Below are 22,096 nucleotides of genomic sequence, written 5' to 3'. Positions count from 1 at the left end.
TTAATTTTAATGAGAAACAACGAGAAACAGGTGAATAAAGACTGACAGTCGATGTTTAATGTTTAGAAATTATTATAAAGCATTTTTGCTGGTTTATGTGGGCCGTCCCAAGCATGGTTGCAATGTGTTCATTGTCAAACTCCAAAATCAGATTAATTTTAATTCTTAAAAAATGCCATTATTTTATTTGAACAAAAAAACTAATGAACATGTATCTATATATATTAACAAAATATTTTAGTTTGTGTTGTATATATTTTTCCTTCGATCAGATAAGATTTTAAGCTGTTACATGGTCATGTTACAACGTGCCCCTCAGATGTTACAATGTGTTCCACCTACGGGGCATGTTGTCACATTTCACTTCCATTTTTGGAGGGTAAATAAAGAAAAACGTATACACTGTAATTATGAAACAAAGTGACATATTTGTACTAGACAAGTGTAAAATTACTGTGGATAAAAAAAAATATATATATTCTGAACCCCATGTGGATTTACACAAACTGAGAAAGTCAAAAAGTGTTACTTTGTGCCCCGCTCTCCCCTACCTCTGTAAATAAATACAGAGCCCTCTCGAACGCCACCCTTCGCGCGTCGGTAGCCCCCCGGGATCGTTAGATCGGTCGGGTTGTTTACAAGACAGATGTGCAGCAAATATGTTCACTTCTGTGTCCTGTTCTATTCTTTTGAGCTTTGTATTTGATTTGTGTGTGTGTGTGTGTGTGTGGGCTGCACAATTAATTGAATTTCTAATCGTGATTACAATTATGGATGCCACAATTACATAATCGTTCAAAGCGGCAATTAATCGTTCAAAGTCCACTTATGTTATTCTGCACGCTTTAGATGGTTTTTTTTTCTTTCTACATGTTATCTTGAGGGTTTTTCCATTTTTAGTTTTAGTATAACATTATAATACCATTCATATTTTTATAATTTAAAGAAGAAACCAATCCGAAGTATATTTGACATTTGAGGCTTAATACTATAGAAAAGCACTAAAGGTTTTTCAGTTAGTGTTTTCGGCTTGTTTATTTTCATATAAAAATGCGGCATGCAGTTGCATCAAACAATGGTATAAACATTCAATATAAATTGTGATAATCGTAATTAATAATCGCAATTACAATTTTAAGGGAATAATCGACAATTATGATTTTTGTCATAATCGTGCAGCCCTAGTGTGTGGAGTCGATTCTTGACTGCTCACTCGATTCATTATGCCATCAGTTCAGCAGATCTGCTGTTTTTGTATTTCACATGATGGCTTGTTCACTTTCTAAATCATGCAGTTCACTTCTCACACAGCCTGTAAAAGCAGCATCTCCTGAAGCGGCTGATAGTGCTCGTCTGTGTTAATGCCGCTCTCTTGTGTTTGCTGTAGGTGAGGCTGCTCTGAGAGGCGAGTCCAGAATGCCGGCCCTGTCCCTGTCCTCTGCAGTCAGCAATCACAGGACAGGCCCTCCTCCCATCAGCCCCAGCAAGAGGAAGCACAGCGGGGACCAAGCAGATGACGGCATCGACTGTAACGGCGAGCATGTGGCCAAGATGAGCCGGCTGTTTGCCGCACAGTTGTAAGTGGATCCGATTAACATCACGTGTCTGGTTTTGGATGCATCTGATGCACTGACAGACGCTCACAGCTTGTGTCGTCTCCAGCGAGTCTTTGGCAGGCAGGTGCTTTTTAGAAAGTCTCGTACTCAGCTGAAGTTAGGGCCATGCGGGCGGCGTTCCTGCAGAAAGAACGTGGGGAATGCTTGGGAATGTGCTGAAGAGCGAGGGCTGGAATTCCTGAGATTCTGGCAGTCGGAGCCGGAGCACATGGGCCATGCCCTCGTGGCAGAGCATTCCCTGCATTCCAGCCCCGGTATGAAGAGCAGCGCTCAGTCGCAGGACACCAGATCTGCTCTTCAGCAAGGAAAAGCCACACTGGAGCGAGGCAGAGCAGCCCGGGCTAATTTATGCCCTGCAATTTGCTTGGTAAATTAGGACCAGTGCAGGAGCCAGTGTGAACAACAGAAGGGGCTTCTCAGCACAACAAGCTTGATTTGATCTGTGTTCGGGGCTTTGACATCAGTGTGCGCTCCTTTAACAGCACGGGCTGTTTTAAACTTTGAACGGATTTACTTTTGCAATGCTCTCGCTCTCAGATACATAAACACTATTTGATCCTCATCTTGGCAACCCGTCAGAGCTTGTTGCCAGTTGAAAGGTTTAGCACTAGCAGGATCTGAACTGCTCTGCAGCAGATTGTAGTTTCATAACAGCACGTACCCTTTTCACAACTTCCACTCCGCTAGCACTTGTTTTGCACCATCTCTTCTGAGTTTACCAACACCAGATCCCCTTCATGCACCATTTTGCTAGTAGACATACAGAATGTGCTTTAGCTCAGTATTTTTATGTACCATTTCAAAATGGTTGTTTAGTGCAAATGGATTGGATTGTGTGAGCAGTTGTATCGTTGAGTTCACACTTGTTTTTAGAATTACTGATAAACTATTAAATTACTGATCATTAGTAGAGCTCAGCAGAAACAAACATGTAGAATAGAATTGTTTACAATTACAGTATAAATAATTTTACATTTTGGCATTTTCAAACTTAAATATTTAAAAAAAAAATGGTTAAAGCTGAAGCAGTGGTCACACAGAAGACATTGGTTTGTGTTGATGTTTTTTATACCGCATTTTATCTCTCTTTTTTTTAACCTTTAAAACTCTTCGTGCACACAGGCTTGGAGTTTCGGGAAAGTTTTTGCCCAATGTTTCCTTGTATTTGAAGAGCAGGAGTACATTTACATTTGAACTGAGGACGGAGTTGTTGGTGTGCCTCTGTATTGCTCCAGGACATGTGATTTTCATCGGGTGGAGGTGAATGAGGCGCTCTTGACTGTTTTTGTTGGGAGTTTGCGGCTGTCACTGGACACCACGGCTCAGGTTTCCATGAGGGTGTTTCTCTATAGAAGGGAATGAAGCAGTGGGGGCTGGGAAACCTCTCTTCTTGTGCCTCTCTTCACTATAATCTTCTGCTGTTGTTAGAAGTGCACAGAGACTGTTTACAGTTATGTTTCTTGTTAAGATTGTTTTTGATCTGAAAGGAGTTTGTCCACATGTTAAGCTATTGTACGGTTTCATTCTGGTCGTGTTTGCCAGACTAAACGGTGATACAAGCCTCCTCCTAAGGCTAGAACAACTGGAAACTCAGGGAGACATTGTTGTGGAGTGGGCTTCGTGTCAGGGTGGGGGCCATTTTCTGGTTTTCACTGCTGCCATGAAAACAAAGGGCCTCTTATCCGGTCAGCCCACTGCGTTCTGTCCCACAGGAGACGCCCTACTGTCGACGTCTACAGCAAAATAAGAGTCTCTCTTGTGTACTAAATGACTGATCTTTTAAAGTTTTGCAGATGCAACAGAAATGCAACAGGCTTGATTCATGCGTTCACCTAGATTTCACCCAGCGTCGAGGGGTTTAATGTGTTCCTGTAGAAAGTGTATTTCAGAGCGAACGATCGACGGCAGCTTGTGTTCCTGCTGGGAACTCGGAGACTCCGTCTTTCTCATGCATCCGTGGCCAGCCAAACGGAGAGTCATGTGCAGGCCGTGCCAGCGTGGTTAGGGTTTATAAAATAGTGTTTTTCTGCTAACATTTATATATAAACACACACATGACTGGCTCATTGGTGTTTGGATTATAATTTGTCAAAGCAGTGAAGTCTGAAGTTAGCCAGGCGCTTTGAACCCATTACACACAGTGCTTATGGATCCAACTCTCAAACTGCCTTTCACCTTTTTGGCTGCTTGTTTTAAAACCTGAGCCAAAAATAAGCAACGTGCCAAAATGTTCCAGTTGCTTCAGCAACCACATTTAATATTTACAAATGGGAAGTTAAGGAATTCATTAAGGAATATAAGTGTAACAGTAGTTAAACAGTATTGTGCTATTAATAAAGCTTGTTGGCTGATTTGTAATAAGAATGCTAGAAATATGGCTAATAGTGAGCAGCGTGAACATTTCCAGAGAACGCACTGTTTGTGTCCTGTGGTTCTGCCTTCCTCGCCTTGATTTCTCCCAGATGTTTCCTGTATCTTTGTGGGCGAGCTTCCAGTGACTTCAAGGAGAAATAAGAGAGACATCTTCCTGCCAGGATCTGTGGTGGAATCGTGAGGTTTTCCCGCACGGCTGTGAAATGCAATTATGAGAAAATGTCCCCGGTTTTATTGGCCTGCATCTGTGACTGAAGTGAGTCTAGCAGAGTTCACATCACTTCAGTGGAGTTTGGAGCAGACTTTTTTGAAGTAAGCGTAAAAGATAACCGTTGGCTTTTGGCATTTAAGGGGAAATGCTAAAGTCGTATAAAAGTGATGGAAGCGTTTGCTTCTGTTTTTGTATGTTTATTCCTGTATCATACGTTTTGACTGTGTTCTGGGATGTTTGGATTGATGCGTGGCTTCATCAAAACACACGAAAGCTTTGTGATCTAATGGGAAAATGCCTTGTTCTCGGAGCAAGAGTCTTGAAAGCACTGGTGGATTATTGCCAGAGCATTTAGCTCACATCAGAGAGGAGCAGCAGGAACTGAAAGATCTCATCAAAGGGCCTCATTGCCGTTTCTTTTCAAAGGATCTTGGGTGAAGAGGCTTTCAGCAGGTTTTTCTGAATGTTATTGTGCTCCTCCTAGATCTGACCTTACTGCTATTAATATGATGCCTAAACCATACACAACTGTGTCCTTGTATTGTGGTGTAGATGTGCGTTCACGGCAGCAACATTTTGGCAATAGTGTGGTAGTGTATGAAGTAACATGGATTCCTATTTAAATGACTGGATTTTCTTGTAAAAATTTGATAAACGTAACCTTGTATAATTTGTTATAAATTGTTTTGTGGAGCATAAAGATGCTTCCAAGACAAGTCAAAAATGTGAGTGACCTGTTTTATTTTGAGTAGCTCAGCGTTTCTTTTCTCTCTCATGTAATAATGCAAAGCAGTCTTCCTGATAGCTGTGCACATTTACAGCAGCATTTCCATTGTTTGACACATTTCTAATGTCACATGGTGTAACCTTTCAGGCCAACAGTGGTGCTGTCAGCATGCTATCTCAACTTCTTGAGGACAATTAAGACACTGTGTACACGGCGTATGTATTACAGTGAAAGCGGATCACGCTGAGGAGGAAGAGGCTGTGAAGGAGTAGCTTCTGACAGTAAGACAGATTTTGCTCCACAGCTTTCCATTAGTTATTGTGAGGACAGTAATTTCCGGTAGACGTAGCAGATGCTTCACTCGCCAATTGCGTTGCCAAGTAACGGGCGATTTCAAGGATCGCAGCCCACACAACAGAGACCCGACAAATCTCCAGTGCTTGTCCTCCCCGAAGGTGGAGCACGGTCACCAAACTGAGGTTACGAATTCTGCGCTGAAAGCATTTCCTTCAAATACCTGATTAGAGCTCTCTTGTGTGCCCGGTGAAGGGTATTAAGTTCTCTTCCTGTGAAGCACAGATGAAGCCTTTTGAATAGTGCACTTGGCCCCTCGCTGGGCCTCCGCTCTGCTGGCAACAGGAGACCGATCGTTCCGGAAGGGTGGAATAGCACTTCTGGGCTTTGCTGCATGTGTGTCTATTCTTTTAAGGGGGAAAAGAAAAACAGGAAAGGAGGTCAGTAGTGGGAAAGGGCCTTTTGTAGCGAGCCATCTGAGCTAATGCAGAGCTGGAGACGAGATTTGAAGAAGTAGAACAAAACTTGCTTTAAAACAGCCGAGATTATGGAGCAGCCGTAGCTACTCACTAGGGCTGGGTGATTTTTCTGATTTAGTCAATTAAATCGAATTTAATGTTTTGCCACAATTAAATTTCTTTTTATAAATCGAGGAATCTTGATTTGGAATAGAAATATTACCAAATGTTACAATTAGTCACTTTGACAATATGCCAGTGATAACATATTGATAGTTAAAGAGAAAAGAATGATCCAATCGCTTGTCACGTGATTAACCGCTCATGTGTGAAGGACCATAAATAAATCGTTAGGTGCCATTTGCACAGATTGTGCTTTTGTGTTGACAAAGATGCAACGTGGGCAGTGGAATAGGAAAAAATGGGAGTGAACTTCTCCCAACTCGAGCGCAGTGTTTTTAGACTGCCGTGTCATGCATGAGACGCGAGCGCAACAGTCAAACGCATCCATGTTTACATAGAAAAACAATGCAAAAGTAGCGCAGTCGAATAAAATACCTGTAAAGAACTACTTCTGTATGTCTGATATTTCATGTTTCCATCATGATGACTGAAAGCTTCTGTTCATTGTTTTTACAGAACATTTATAGTTAATAGTCTACTGGTGTTATACCTACAGTCATTTTGATTACCTTGACTTTTATTATTTCTGAGCATATATGTATAAGACAAGTTTGTACAATATGTAGTTGTAGTTTATGCATCTTTTCTGCAAAGATATTTAACAAGTGATTTGTTTAACATTTACATCATGTTGTCAACTTCGTGTGTGCTGCACTTGGAATAGAATTTTCTTTAACTAGAGCTTTAATAAAGAAAAAGTTGCTTGAATCATTTTGTAGTTGTGTTTTCAAGTTGAGTAGTTACAAATCGAGACTCGGTCAAACGTTCTGAAAAAAAAAAAATCAAGATTATTATTTTTTTTTTTTACCATATCGCCGAGCCCTACTGTACACTAAACGAACGCTTGAACGTAAGCGTCGGCGACTCTGTCCAGTCCGCTCTTATCGAGTCATCGACTGCTCGCGGGAGGTGTGCGCTCTTGCCAGGCCTGCTGAATGCAGCATTAATAGCTCTGCTTGTTTGTGCCGCTGGACAGGGGCCTCAGTACAATCCCTCCTTTGTTTGTCTTGCAGTGGCAAGCCTGCCAGTGGGGACTACCGCAAGGACCCCCGGGATCGCAGCCGCAGCCCCATAGAGCGCATCGGCGCCTCCCCGATGAGTCTCGTTGGTGGTCACCTGTATGCCCACATGCCCAGCCTGGCCATGGACCAGCCTCTCGCACTGACCAAAAACATGGACGCCACCCGCACTGTCGCCATCTCGCCCACTGTCAGCCCCGTCGAGCGCCAGCAGGTAACTCCAGCACTGCCATCATTTGCTCAGCCTCACTTCATTTTAAACTTGCATGACTCTTGACTCTTTCTTATGCAGAACACACAAAAATATGTTGAATAATGCTGTTTTTTGGCCACTTGTATAATGGAAGTCAATGGGAACGGAACTGTTTGGTCACTGACATTCTTCAATACATCATTTTTTCATTTTGATTACCTTGACTTTTATTATTTCTGAGCATATATGTATAAGACAAGTTTGTACAATATGTAGTTGTAGTTTATGCATCTTTTCTGCAAAGATATTTAACAAGTGATTTGTTTAACATTTACATCATGTTGTCAACTTCGTGTGTGCTGCACTTGGAATAGAATTTTCTTTAACTAGAGCTTTAATAAAGAAAAAGTTGCTTGAATCATTTTGTAGTTGTGTTTTCAAGTTGAGTAGTTACAAATCGAGACTCGGTCAAACGTTCTGAAAAAAAAAAATCAAGATTTATTATTTTTTTTTTTTACCATATCGCCGAGCCCTACTGTACACTAAACGAACGCTTGAACGTAAGCGTCGGCGACTCTGTCCAGTCCGCTCTTATCGAGTCATCGACTGCTCGCGGGAGGTGTGCGCTCTTGCCAGGCCTGCTGAATGCAGCATTAATAGCTCTGCTTGTTTGTGCCGCTGGACAGGGGCCTCAGTACAATCCCTCCTTTGTTTGTCTTGCAGTGGCAAGCCTGCCAGTGGGGACTACCGCAAGGACCCCCGGGATCGCAGCCGCAGCCCCATAGAGCGCATCGGCGCCTCCCCGATGAGTCTCGTTGGTGGTCACCTGTATGCCCACATGCCCAGCCTGGCCATGGACCAGCCTCTCGCACTGACCAAAAACATGGACGCCACCCGCACTGTCGCCATCTCGCCCACTGTCAGCCCCGTCGAGCGCCAGCAGGTAACTCCAGCACTGCCATCATTTGCTCAGCCTCATGTCATTTTAAACTTGCATGACTCTTGACTCTTTCTTATGCAGAACACACAAAAATATGTTGAATAATGCTGTTTTTTGGCCACTTGTATAATGGAAGTCAATGGGAACGGAACTGTTTGGTCACCGACGTTCTTCAATACATCATTTTTTCATTTCAATACAACATGAGTCAACAAACATGAGGCTGAGTAAATAATTTCATTTTTAGGTAAACTCTCCCTTTAAAAGAAGCAGAAAGCTTTGTACCTTTTAAAAAAAAAAATGTAATGTATGCAAAAGTATGTTTAATTTTGTCTCGGTATTGATGTTTAGAATCTTTGTTACTCATCAAAACGTGTATTAAAAGAGTTTTGCGTTGGTATGAATCTGAACTCTTGCTGGGCGAAAACTGCCCTGAAACCATGTTGAGCTACATTTCAGTTTCCAAGAAAAAATCAGCTATCCACTGACGAGAACAGAAGACTTTATTAATTCAGCTCATGAACAGCAGGTCTCTACAGTGTAGCGGAATCTAAAAACCCACTTTTTTTATTTTAGTAGTTCTTGTTTGTTTGGACACTTGCTCTGCTGCTCATCTCATACATGTGTGTGTGTGTGTGTGTGTGTGCAGAATCGTCCCTCTGTGATCACATGTGCCCCAGCGAACAACCGTAACTGTAACCTCACCCACTGCACCGTGTCTCACAACGGCTGCTCGCCCGGCCTGACTTCAAGCTACCGCAGAGCCTCCAACTGTAAGTACAAACTGCCCTCACTGTCCATGGATGGGCTACAAATTGATGTCCAATTACTTTTTTTCCCTTAATGAATTCACTTAATAAAGATTCTCTGCGGAAGGAACTATTAGATGTTCAGTAAACGTGAAATGTTGCACATTTTGTGTGTAATCATATTACCAGTAGAAGAAATGGAGCAAATGTGACATGCAGGAAGTGACATCGTTCAGACCATTTCTAGAGTATGGTCTAATTTTTTAGGTTTTATAATTGAACCGTAATGTTGACAGCATTAGTCAAGATTAAACACCTCAATATCAAGGTTTTAAATCAAGTTTTGTAACTTGAATTAAGGACCATAAGATCTTTTTAGTAGGGATGTAACCGTTCACGACGCTTGTTTCACAATATGGTTTTCTCACATTTTTAAAACAAATTAGATTTGACAAATTATAAATGAGAAGGTGTCCTTTTATTGTTGCTTAGACAAACAGCGTTGTAAACAAAGCGAGCCCTGCCTTATGAACACTAATGTGCATTATACAGAGGCAAGATGAAAATATCATCTAAGCTTTTCTGAAGACAGTCAGTTCCCCTCAGAGATTCATTCATATAAACCCCACTCCCAAATTGTATCACGATTCATTTAACATCTCAACTGATATGAATCATCACATATTTATATTGATTTTCAACCGGCTCGGTGCATTGCTACATCCCTCCTCTTCATTTGTAGGAAATACATTTGTCCACTTTTTCTCTTTTTTTTTTTTTTACTTCCAAGTTCTCAAACATAACTAAAATTTCAAATAAGAAATGTTAGTCAAACTATGAAAAATTCTAATTTTGTAAATTTAAGAAAGTTGCATTATCCATCTGCTACATGTATGAAGAATGCATCAGTACTAGAAGATTTTCTGCTAATTTTAATGGTCTCTAGAAACGTATATTTTCTATATTGAAACAAGATATCAGATTTACAATGAAAGGATTCATTGATGCTTTCCAGTTCTGTAGGTTGACTTTGTGCAGAGCTAACTTAAGTAGGTATAGAAAGCATACTAAACAAATCTCCCTTCTTGAATCAATCATAATGAGTTACAAATTGTGTTTGGCTCTCAAAGTGTACTGAAACGTTATGAAATCAGATTGTCCTGATCTAGCTGGGGAAATGAGATGTCTGGACTCTTCCTGCAGGTGTTAGAAAACTGGACCGCTTGTATGTGTGTGTAATACTAAGTCATTACATTTCACATTGTAATGCATGCAGTGCTGGGCAAACACCCCAGATTCTAGTTTTGTGCCCTACCTGTGGACAGTGCCGTCTGCTGGAGGTCTTGTCTGTGATTTACAAAGCACTAAGCGGTGTTTCTGTGTCCCTCAGCGAACACGGCCTGCGACCCCGTCATCGAGGAGCATTTCCGCCGCAGCCTGGGCAAGAACTACAAGGAGCCCGAGCCGGTCACAAACTCGGTGTCCATCACCGGCTCGGTGGATGACCACTTCACCAAGGCACTGGGAGAGACGTGGCTGCAGATCAAGGCCAAGGGCAGCTCCTCTGCGTGGGGACTACCGCAAGGACCCCCGGGATCGCAGCCGCAGCCCCATAGAGCGCATCGGCGCCTCCCCGATGAGTCTCGTTGGTGGTCACCTGTATGCCCACATGCCCAGCCTGGCCATGGACCAGCCTCTCGCACTGACCAAAAACATGGACGCCACCCGCACTGTCGCCATCTCGCCCACTGTCAGCCCCGTCGAGCGCCAGCAGGTAACTCCAGCACTGCCATCATTTGCTCAGCCTCATGTCATTTTAAACTTGCATGACTCTTGACTCTTTCTTATGCAGAACACACAAAAATATGTTGAATAATGCTGTTTTTTGGCCACTTGTATAATGGAAGTCAATGGGAACGGAACTGTTTGGTCACCGACGTTCTTCAATACATCATTTTTTCATTTCAATACAACATGAGTCAACAAACATGAGGCTGAGTAAATAATTTCATTTTTAGGTAAACTCTCCCTTTAAAAGAAGCAGAAAGCTTTGTACCTTTTAAAAAAAAATTTAATGTCTGCAAAAGTATGTTTAATTTTGTCTCGGTATTGATGTTTAGAATCTTTGTTACTCATCAAAACGTGTATTAAAAGAGTTTTGCATTGGTATGAATCTGAACTCTTGCTGGGCGAAAACTGCCCTGAAACCATGTTGACCTACATTTCAGTTTCCAAGAAAAAATCAGCTATCCACTGACGAGAACAGAAGACTTTATTAATTCAGCTCATGAACAGCAGGTCTCTACAGTGTAGCGGAATCTAAAAACCCACAATCTCGCCTACAGGCAAAACACAGTCTTGTGTAACATTTCTGAGAAAACCTGTAGATGCAGAAATGTAATATCACATCCAAACATCATTTCTGACTGAGATGAACAGTAAAACTTTTTACAATTATTTTTGTATTTGCATGATTAGTAAACTAATACATTTCATCATTTGCATCAGCTGCATAATCAGCTTTTCTGATGTAGTAAACTTGCTGGATAGCACACCCGGTGCAGCATTACACTTGAGATGTGAAGCGCTCGTGTATGAGTCCTGCGAAACACGAGTCACGATAAAAGAGCTCAAAATGACACGGTTGCTTCAGCAAATGAGCTTTTATGCCACATTAGCTTTTGTTAACATTATCAGTCGGGTTAAGTGTGGGTGCTATTCTATTTTCAAATGCGATCAAGCATAATTTCATTTCTGCACTGCTACAATATAAAATGCATGAAGCAACATAAAATGTTTCAGAGAAAATGTCACGTTTTAGACATTTCACTTTAAAACTGCCACGAAACATGCAATGTAATTTTTGCTAAAATGTTGCCACAGGCACATATTTTACTTCAGCACATGTTTTTTCTCCAGTTGCAGGTTTAATAAAGTGCACTAATATAATTGTGTTGTGTGCGGTGCTGTTAAAATGCATATATAAAAAAAAATTATCTTTTAATATATCAAAATCCAGTTGAATTTATTTGATATAGAAAATAAAGTTTGAAAACGACCAGCTTTTGTCAACTGCATCAAAAAAAGAAAAGTAAAGTGCAGCAGCGGTTCAGAGCTGTAATTACATGAGTCCTCTTAATAACAGTGTAGCGCATGCATCATTCAATTACTCCAGCGCTGCAGTCGCCTCGTGAGCGTGTGACTGCATGCCATACATGCTACACACATCAACATACACATCTATACACACAGCATGTGTGAGAGAGAGAGAGAGAGAGAGAGAGGCAGATCAACACTATACAGATTATTCTGCCGAACTAACACTCCGTCCCACAGGAGACTGTCTGTCGTCATGAAGCACAGCGCTCTGTGCCAGTCTTTCATTCTGAAGTCATTACTGAGAACAGCAGAGCGAAGACGTAAACACAGCAGAAGATGAGCGAAGCTTTCTCACTCACATGAACCTGACGACAGCACAGCGTTATTATTAAAGCTGTCGTTACATAACATCCTTCACACAATCACAAGACATCTGTGCACTTAAAGAGCTACCATTAAAACAATGACAGGCTCAAATAAACTGAAATCATACGAGATGCCCTGCTGTTAAAGTAACATTTTCAAAATTACTCTTAGATCAATTTATAACCATTATAACTTTTTTATAAATGATTTCTAAACACAAATCTACTTTCTGAACGCCTCCGGACAGGCCATCTATATATTAACGGTTGGTTTTGTATGTTATTATTAATCGGTGGTACAGAAAGCTGTCGCTTTGCATGACTGAAAAAAGAGCATTCGCAGCTATTGTAACTGTTAACTGTACAGCTAACTGTAGCGTTGACAATCTGCCGGAAACGTCGAGCTAGTTTCGTGTGCGTTTGTTGTTCTTCATCTTCTCTTAATTCTGCGCTGGGCTGTCGAAGCGGTCGGCCTGTACCGAATCACACATTCCTCCCGATAGGGAACGGCGTGCAGGTGTTGTGTTCAGTGTAGCTACTCACTAGAGCCTGCAGATACAGGAGACGCTCCAGCTCGTCCTTACATTCCATCAGCCCTGGATTCATACACGACGCTCTTCAAAAGGACTCGCCGACTGCTCTTTCTGCGTGTATTTGCCATGAGACCTCGAGGATTTCTGAGGTCCGTCACAGGAAACCTTGGTCAGGGGAGGGAACTCGTTTTCAGTCGCTTGGGCTCTGGCTTCTCTACGGCGCTGACACAACTGGACTGCGGCAGACGTGGGCATTCTTCTCGTTTCGGATGGGTCTTTCCCAGGCACTGTGGTTTCAGTAGAGTAGACTAAAGGTTTAAGGGTAAGCTAGTGCTTGTAAGTGCATGTTTAAAATAGCTGGTATCTATTATTGTGTAGACATTTCAATCGTAATACTTCTAGCCTTTTCTTCAGATTTGATTTTATTTTTGTCAGTAACAGTCCTAGATAAATTTACTGCTGGTACAGTTGTACTCCATATTATTATTTTCTATTCAATATTCATTGTGGTAGCTGCCAGATACAGAAGAGAAATCAGCCTCCGGACAGGCCATCTATATATTAACGGTTGGTTTTGTATGTTGTTATTAATCGGTGGTACAGAAAGCTGTCGCTTTGCATGACTGAAAAAAGAGCATTCGCAGCTATTGACCGGTCAACTGTAGCGTTGACAATCTGCCGGAAACGTCGAGCTAGTTTCGTGTGCGTTTGTTGTTCTTCATCTTCTCTTAATTCTGCGCTGGGCTGTCGAAGCGGTCGGCCTGTACCGAATCACACATTCCTCCGATAGGGAACGGCGTGCAGGTGTTGTTCAGTGTAGCTACTCACTAGAGCCTGCAGATACAGGAGACGCTCCAGCTCGTCCTTACATTCCATCAGCCCTGGATTCATACACGACGCTCTTCAAAAGGACTCGCCGACTGCTCTTTCTGCGTGTATTTGCCATGAGACCTCGAGGATTTCTGAGGTCCGTCACACACACACACACACTACCGTTTTACTGGGTAGGACACTCTCACTTTCTGCTTGACACACATTACCCTACGCGCTGTAGGTAAATCACTTAAAAACAAAAAACTATGGGCAGGGAGATCTGAAAACATGATTTGAAAAGAAATGTTCACCCCAAAATGAAAAATGTGTAATTTACTCTCTCACATTGTTTTAAACAAGATATTCTGAAGAATGTTGGTAACCAAACGGTTGACGGTAGCCATTGTCTTCCATAGTATTTTTTCCAAAATATAGAGGTCAATGGCTACCCTCAGCTGAATGGTTACCAAGTCTTCAGATGAACCAAGTCTTTGTTTGTTTTTTTTAACAATATGAGGGTGCGTAAATTACATTTTTAAGACAGCTATAATGTGATTTCATGTGCATGGTTAAATATTTCAACAAGTATATGATGACGGGTCATTGTGCAGTGCGGTCACTGTCTGAGAAACCAATATAAGAGCACAGACGAGCTGCCGTGAAACGAGCTTCATTCTGTGTCTCCAGCGGTTTCTTCAGATGCTCTCGTCGTCGCTCATGTCCCAGATCTGCAGGACAGAAGAACAGGAGATTAGAAAGCTGTTCAAACAAGAGCTGGCAGAAGTGTGAAACTGCAGCATTATCATCTGATGACGGTTCATCTCAACATGCAAAACTCTTCTCAAGCGCTAATCCTGCACACAACACGCATGTTTGAAGACTAAACTCCGAGACTGGAGATAAGCGTCCTTTGAAGACAAAGAGGCCAGACGCGAGTGTGAGCGAGTTTGGATGACGGAGGCACACCTGGCTGTCAAAAGCTCGGTCATTGACATGCTAATAAAAGCCGAACAAAAAAACAACTTCAGCGGCCTTTTCACTTTGAAGTCTGCGCCAAGTCAAAAAAACTAAACATCCCGGAGAGATAAGAGAGAGCTGAAGTGAAGAGTAAGACCCTCATATAATTCACTTCACACAAACACACAGCAGCTCCTCATGGATCATTCATATAAAACCTTGCAGTGAAAGCCAGATCAGTCTCTGTGTGGTTCTCATCAAAGTTCATCAAGAATCTCGCCTACAGGCAAAACACAGTCTTGTGTAACATTTCTGAGAAAACCCGTAGATGCAGAAATGTAATATCACATCCAAACATCATTTCTGACTGAGATGAACAGTAAAACTTTTTACAATTATTTTTGTATTTGCATGATTAGTAAATTAATACATTTCATCATTTGCCAGCGGTTTCTTCAGATGCTCTCGTCGTCGCTCATGTCCCAGATCTGCAGGACAGAAGAACAGGAGATTAGAAAGCTGTTCAAACAAGAGCTGGCAGAAGTGTGAAACTGCAGCATTATCATCTGATGACGGTTCATCTCAACATGCAAAACTCTTCTCAAGCGCTAATCCTGCACACAACACGCATGTTTGAAGACTAAACTCCGAGACTGGAGATAAGCGTCCTTTGAAGACAAAGAGGCCAGACGCGAGTGTGAGCGAGTTTGGATGACGGAGGCACACCTGGCTGTCAAAAGCTCGGTCATTGACATGCTAATAAAAGTCGAACAAAAAAACAACTTCAGCGGCCTTTTCACTTTGAAGTCTGCGCCAAGTCAAAAAAACTAACCCCGGAGAGATAAGAGAGAGCTGAAGTGAAGAGTAAGACCCTCAGATAATTCACTTCACACAAACACACAGCAGCTCCTCATGGATCATTCATATAAAACCTTGCAGTGAAAGCCAGATCAGTCTCTGTGTGGTTCTCATCAAAGTTCATCAAGAATCTCGCCTACAGGCAAAACACAGTCTTGTGTAACATTTCTGAGAAAACCTGTAGATGCAGAAATGTAATATCACATCCAAACATCATTTCTGACTGAGATGAACACAGTAAAACTTTTTACAATTATTTTTGTATTTGCATGATTAGTAAACTAATACATTTCATCATTTGCATCAGCTGCATAATCAGCTTTTCTGATGTAGTAAACTTGCTGGATAGCACACCCGGTGCAGCATTACACTTGAGATGTGAAGCGCTCGTGTATGAGTCCTGCGAAACACGAGTCACGATAAAAGAGCTCAAAATGACACGGTTGCTTCAGCAAATGAGCTTTTATGCCACATTAGCTTTTGTTAACATTATCAGTCGGGTTAAGTGTGGGTGCTATTCTATTTTCAAATGCGATCAAGCATAATTTCATTTCTGCACTGCTACAATATAAAATGCATGAAGCAACATAAAATGTTTCAGAGAAAATGTCACGTTTTAGACATTTCACTTTAAAACTGCCACGAAACATGCAATGTAATTTTTGCTAAAATGTTGCCACAGGCACATATTTTACTTCAGCACATGTTTTTTCTCCAGTTGCAGGTTTAATAAAGTGCACTAATATAATTGTGTTGTGTGCGGTGCTGTTAAAATGCATATATAAAAAAAAATTATCTTTTAATATATCAAAATCCAGTTGAATTTATTTGATATAGAAAATAAAGTTTGAAAACGACCAGCTTTTGTCAACTGCATCAAAAAAAGAAAAGTAAAGTGCAGCAGCGGTTCAGAGCTGTAATTACATGAGTCCTCTTAATAACAGTGTAGCGCATGCATCATTCAATTACTCCAGCGCTGCAGTCGCCTCGTGAGCGTGTGACTGCATGCCATACATGCTACACACATCAACATACACATCTATACACACAGCATGTGTGAGAGAGAGAGAGAGAGAGAGAGAGGCAGATCAACACTATACAGATTATTCTGCCGAACTAACACTCCGTCCCACAGGAGACTGTCTGTCGTCATGAAGCACAGCGCTCTGTGCCAGTCTTTCATTCTGAAGTCATTACTGAGAACAGCAGAGCGAAGACGTAAACACAGCAGAAGATGAGCGAAGCTTTCTCACTCACATGAACCTGACGACAGCACAGCGTTATTATTAAAGCTGTCGTTACATAACATCCTTCACACAATCACAAGACATCTGTGCACTTAAAGAGCTACCATTAAAACAATGACAGGCTCAAATAAACTGAAATCATACGAGATGCCCTGCTGTTAAAGTAACATTTTCAAAATTACTCTTAGATCAATTTATAACCATTATAACTTTTTTTATAAATGATTTCTAAACACAAATCTACTTTCTGAACTAAATTCATAAATGTGCAGGTGACGTTATATCATTTTATTAACTATTTGTAACATGCTTAACTATTTTAAACATATTGCTCTTTTTTCTGCAATTATGAATGCAGTTTTTATGATCTTGTAGATACATATTCTAAATAATAACAATAATAAAATAATAATCATGCACGTTACAAATTAATTTGTAACCAGCGTTTGTTTAGAGCTGTTTAAACGCTGCTTGATCTGTGCAGATTTCTCTCCTGATTCACACCAGAACACTGACTCACTGGAGGAAGAGTTATTATGGATTATGGACTTGTGTTAAAAGCGTCTTAATGCTGGATTAGTTTCAGCTTTTGTCTTCTCCAGATGTTAACTGATGGACTGGAGTGCTGTGGATTACTTGTGATGTTTTTATCAGCTCTCATTCTGACGGCACCCATTCACTGCAGAGCATCCATTGCTGAGACACTGACGCAATGCTACATTTCTCCAAACCTGACGAAGAAACACACTCATCCTGATCTGGGATGACCCGAGGGTTTATCACTGTATCACAACTGACCATCAGTCCCAGCAGCTCAGAGCATGAAACGCTACAGTGCTCAGTTTGCTGTGCTTGAACACGACAAAATCATGTTTCAGATCACAAAACAAACTCTAACCTAACTCTAAATAAGTATGTCTCTGCAGCTTTGCATCTTAACTGGGTTGATTCTATTCATTTGCAGACTTCATGTGTCTCGGTTGGAGTCGATGGGTTTGCGTGGCCAAAGCAGCTCATCTGCTACACATGCAAACGTGATGTTCACTAAAGTCAGGATGAGAACACTGCACATCACACAGCTGAACTATAACAGTAACGCTTCAGTTTGAGGAGCGTGTCTGGTCAGGTTTAACACACACAGCTGTGTGGATGCGGGACACGGACGAATGCATTCGGGGAAATTCAGGATATGGAAAGTTTAAAATGACTAATATCGAGTGTTTCATGAGATCTTAGTGATGTTACAATGTCTCATACGAGTCCTCAAGTACATAAACGACTTGTCTAGAGGACTAGTTGAATTTTTTGCATTTTTATGATAAAGTTGTGTTGCCTTGTGTCCTTTTTGAAGCTTCAGTGCTCATTCATTTAAGCTGAATAGAAAAGAGCAACCGGTACATGAGTCGAAACTCCTTTTGTGCTCCAGAGAATCTGAACAAACAAAGGATCAGCATCAAATCATTTCATCACCCTGATACTTTTACAGCTTAAAGACATGATTTATGTCATTTCTATACATTTAAGAGGGGATATGTAATATATATAGCATAAAAAACTATATAAAATAATATAAATGTATTAAATAAATTGTTTAACATAATAAATCATGAGCAATGAACAAGATTTTTACAGCATTGTTTTTTGTTTTTGAATTCAGGTTAATTTTGATTTATAAATATACTAGTAAATAAAGTAAAAATACGATATAGTATTGTTGATGGTTTGTTATATTGTTCATTGTTAGACACTCACCCACGCTTTCACAGACAAAGCTTAAGCCTAGTACCAGACTAACAGTCTGAGCTTAAGTCTGAGTCAGTTTTAGTTTTTAATTCTACTTTAGTCATTTTAGTGCTTCAACTTAAACTTACTTCAGGTAGTTGCCAAAGCAACATATCTAAATTATTTTAGTTTTTTTTCATTTACATTTACATTTAGCCAATTACATAAGTCATTTAAGTTTTTCATTTAGTATGTTGTTTTATATTTCTCATATATTTTTATACTCATTTTTTTATGAGTATAAAAACTGAGAAACTAAATTAAGATGCACCATGCTGCAGAAAGGCACCAAATAACGCCACTTTCTGTTCACTTAGCACTAGTTATGTCCATACGGTGTTCATGTCCAGCAATAGTTTCTCCAGCATACAGCACAGTCTCTCAGAGCGACATGCAGAGAGCGAGTGTGTGGTCTGTATGTTTGGGTGGTGTTACGCTGCGCTCAGGAACACTGGCTGACGTGGAAGGGGAAGTTTAGTGCGCTGCTTGGAGAACAGAGTCTGGGTTTTTCCCTCTTCACGTCTCTAAACTCCTCCTCTGGCCATCCTCCAAACTCACTTCCACACACAGCTCCACACTCGCTCCCTCCAGACCATGAGTCACCGCTTCAGCCCAAAACACACACACTCTCACACACACAGGTTTACATTTGTGAAAAGTGGGGACTCTCCATAGGCGTAATGGTTTGTATACTGTACAGACCGTATATTCTATTGCCCTACACCAACCCTACCCCTAAACCTACCCCTCACAGGAGACTTTGTGCTATTTCAGATTTTCAATACACTCCATTCTGTGTGATTTATAAGCGTTTTGAAAAGTGGGGACATGGGGTAATGTCCTGAAAAGTCACCTTCTCCTTGTAATACCTGTTATACCTTTGTCATTATACACATTTATGTCCTCATTTGTCACAAAAACGCGTACACACACACACACACCCTCACTCTCTCTCTCTCTCTCTCTCACACACACACACACACACACACCCACTCTCTCTCTCACACACACACACACACACACACAGCCAGTGTAGAAACTCTGCTCATTTCTACTGTAAACACACTCATACTGTACTGATCAAGGAGGCATGGTGAATACGGTGAGAGTGTTTCTCGCGCTCTTCTTTCTCGCCGCGTCGCACAGATTGACAGAATCAGCAGCGAGTGAAGCGCAGCGGAGGGTGTGTAGCAGCTGTGGTTTGTTGTTGTTGGGGACGGATGGATGGAGGCCCCGCTCCACTGTGACACACTTCCTGCCCCACAGATCCAGGGAAAGGCCATTTTAGGGTCCCGCTCCTTCCGGACTGAGCTTTCTTCCCACCGCAGTGAAAAAAAAGGGTTCTGTTTCTTGCAGCGATGCAGAATGTCGATTCGAAGGAGACATTCATCCACAAACTCATTATTTACGGAAGTAATATGCTCATATCTTTAACACGAGCACAAACATCACAAACTGAGTCAAAGTGAACGGGAAACCTGGAATAGAGCTGCATGACTTAATGTAACACTCCCAGTAGTATGCTGCGGAGGCCACACAAATAAAAGAGCGAATCAACCGTTCCCAATAAGAAAGGGACCCAAAAAACAAGACAAGCAATAACAGAAGCGTAGTATACGTCCAGAGCTGGGTAGATTACTTACAAATTGTAATATGTTACTGATTCCAAATTACATGACAAAAATTGTAGTTAGTAACGTAATCCCTTACATTACACATTTTAGGTAATGTAATCAGACTACTTTTAGATTACTTTTGACCTATCTCTTTTATTGCATCGATTTAATAGGATTATTCTGTCAGGACCACTATCGTCAAAGATGACTGACAATTAGCATACAGTTTGGATTGGCGGTTTGGTTCTGTTCTGGGCAAGAACTCCCTGCGCCTCCATGCAGCCGAGCATAAGAGCAGCAATACCCCCCAGGGTAAACAGAGCAGAACCAACATAAATGTATTGCAGATATTGTTAAAGTTAAATCATTTTATGTACACATTTTAGAATTAGTCTGATTCAAAGAAGAATCAGAAGGCTGAATCCTGACTGACAGAGGGGGAGCTGGGGATGGAGGAGGGTAATTAGCTATTGAGCAATGCGAAAACTGCTGATACTACTGCGGGACCTTATATATGAGGTCCTTATATACCTTAAGCACGAGGTGTGTTGCGTGCTTATTCTAACAATTCAATTCCAATTATGCTCATAAATCAAAAAAAGTTATCAGACGAATGTAACTGTCCTAACAACAGTTCAGTCCATACGCCAGCCACCTATATAGTAAAATTACTTATGTTCACATGGAAGTCAATGAGGCAAAGTAACGCGCCAAATCTCGCGAGACAGCGCTCATCTGGGGCAAACACACACACACACACATATATGGAGGCAACAAAACAGAAACAGATTAGAATAAAAGCAAATGCATTACCAAATGCATGTTTAAGTGACTCAAACTCAGAGATGCAGAGATGAAGCAGCATTTACTGTCAGCTGGGATTCTGAAAAAATGCAGCACATATATAAATTAGGGCTGTGCGGTATTGAAGAAAAATGCGGTAACTCATTAAATAATGCGATATTCGATACGATAATGCTTAAAGTGCCACATGTTCAGATGAGACGGTTTTACTCAGCTGTTGCTGAGTCAGTTCTGTGAACTTCTATAACTATCTTGTGCCATATATATATGGTTATTTGTATGCATGTATGTACCAAGAGTTCCTGTAAAACCACAACACATTCCTTGTGTTTGCGCACACTTAAGTGGTGAATAAAGCTCATTCTGATTCTAATAAGAAAGCACCCCTACAATAACTTCTGAAAGGGAACGGTAGTGTTTTACTCGAGCATTACATAAAAATGTAATTTTAACATTAGTGTAATCATTTTAACATGAGTTTAGGAACTGAATAATACAAAGGAAAAATAAAACACTGCGTAGTATTTACTCTATGAATTCAATATGCACTGATTCTTATTTAAGCTATAAAAGTTATTTAGGTAAGAGCAGCGAGTTATTTTCTCTGTCGTTTGTTCATGGCCCCAAAGAAAGGAAAAATAAAACACTGCGTAGTATTTACTCTATGAATTCAATATGCACTGATTCTTATTTAAGCTATAAAAGTTATTTAGGTAAGAGCAGTGAGTGATTTTCTCTGTCGTTTGTTCATGGCCCCAAATATTGCAAGCCATAGCGATACGCATATTGCGATATGTACATTTGCGATATTTCGATAATTTCGGTATATTGTACAGCCCTAATATAAATTGTGAAAACTTTCAACGCTTTGTAGCGTGCATGTGTCGAGTGCTTTAAAGGATACTTTAAAAGGCTCTGTGTTTGGCTGTATGTATAAGGTAACATTCACACCAAAACTGAAGTGCACTTAATCTTCGTTAAGCAATGGATTCTTGATGAGAGCAAACATTACAGATGAGTTCCAGTGCAAGAGTCCTGATGATGATCGGGTCAGTCTGGCACTCGTCTCCGCAGGACGAGGCAGGTGTGTTTCAGGTGTCATATCCGGAGGAGCTGCAGGTCTGAACACGCACACTTCACATACGTCCACACACGCTGGTTTGGCAGGTGGAGCCGAGCTTATTGCAGCATCTGAGAGGAGCGCCGAGATACAGCAGAGCTTCATCAGATGAGGAAAGCCTGCAAGAGCAAACCTGCCC

At 41.1% G+C, this 22,096-nt stretch overlaps 1 protein-coding gene and 1 pseudogene across 1 annotated transcript in view; one reads left to right on the top strand and one right to left on the bottom strand.

Annotated features, from left to right (window-relative positions):
• Positions 1 to 10,600, top strand: part of LOC107570332 (transcription cofactor vestigial-like protein 4) — a 23,680-nt gene extending 13,080 nt beyond the window's left edge. The window contains exons 2-6 of the mRNA XM_016256555.1: positions 1,388 to 1,577; positions 6,876 to 7,095; positions 8,664 to 8,787; positions 10,154 to 10,343; positions 10,441 to 10,600. Coding sequence (XP_016112041.1) covers positions 1,388 to 1,577; positions 6,876 to 7,095; positions 8,664 to 8,787; positions 10,154 to 10,343; positions 10,441 to 10,600 — 884 coding nt within the window. The remainder of the gene's footprint in view (positions 1 to 1,387; positions 1,578 to 6,875; positions 7,096 to 8,663; positions 8,788 to 10,153; positions 10,344 to 10,440) is intronic.
• A 3,345-nt stretch (positions 10,601 to 13,945) lies between these two features.
• Positions 13,946 to 22,096, bottom strand: part of LOC107570334 (ubiquitin-like modifier-activating enzyme ATG7) — a 92,486-nt pseudogene continuing 84,335 nt past the window's right edge.

This window comes from Sinocyclocheilus grahami, unplaced genomic scaffold (genome assembly GCF_001515645.1).
Source record: "Sinocyclocheilus grahami isolate Dianchi unplaced genomic scaffold, SAMN03320097.WGS_v1.1 scaffold1442.1, whole genome shotgun sequence".
In the NCBI taxonomy this organism is placed as follows: domain Eukaryota; kingdom Metazoa; phylum Chordata; class Actinopteri; order Cypriniformes; family Cyprinidae; genus Sinocyclocheilus; species Sinocyclocheilus grahami.
The sequence above is the reverse complement of the archived record's forward strand: the minus strand, read 5'-3'. Positions and strand labels throughout refer to the sequence as shown.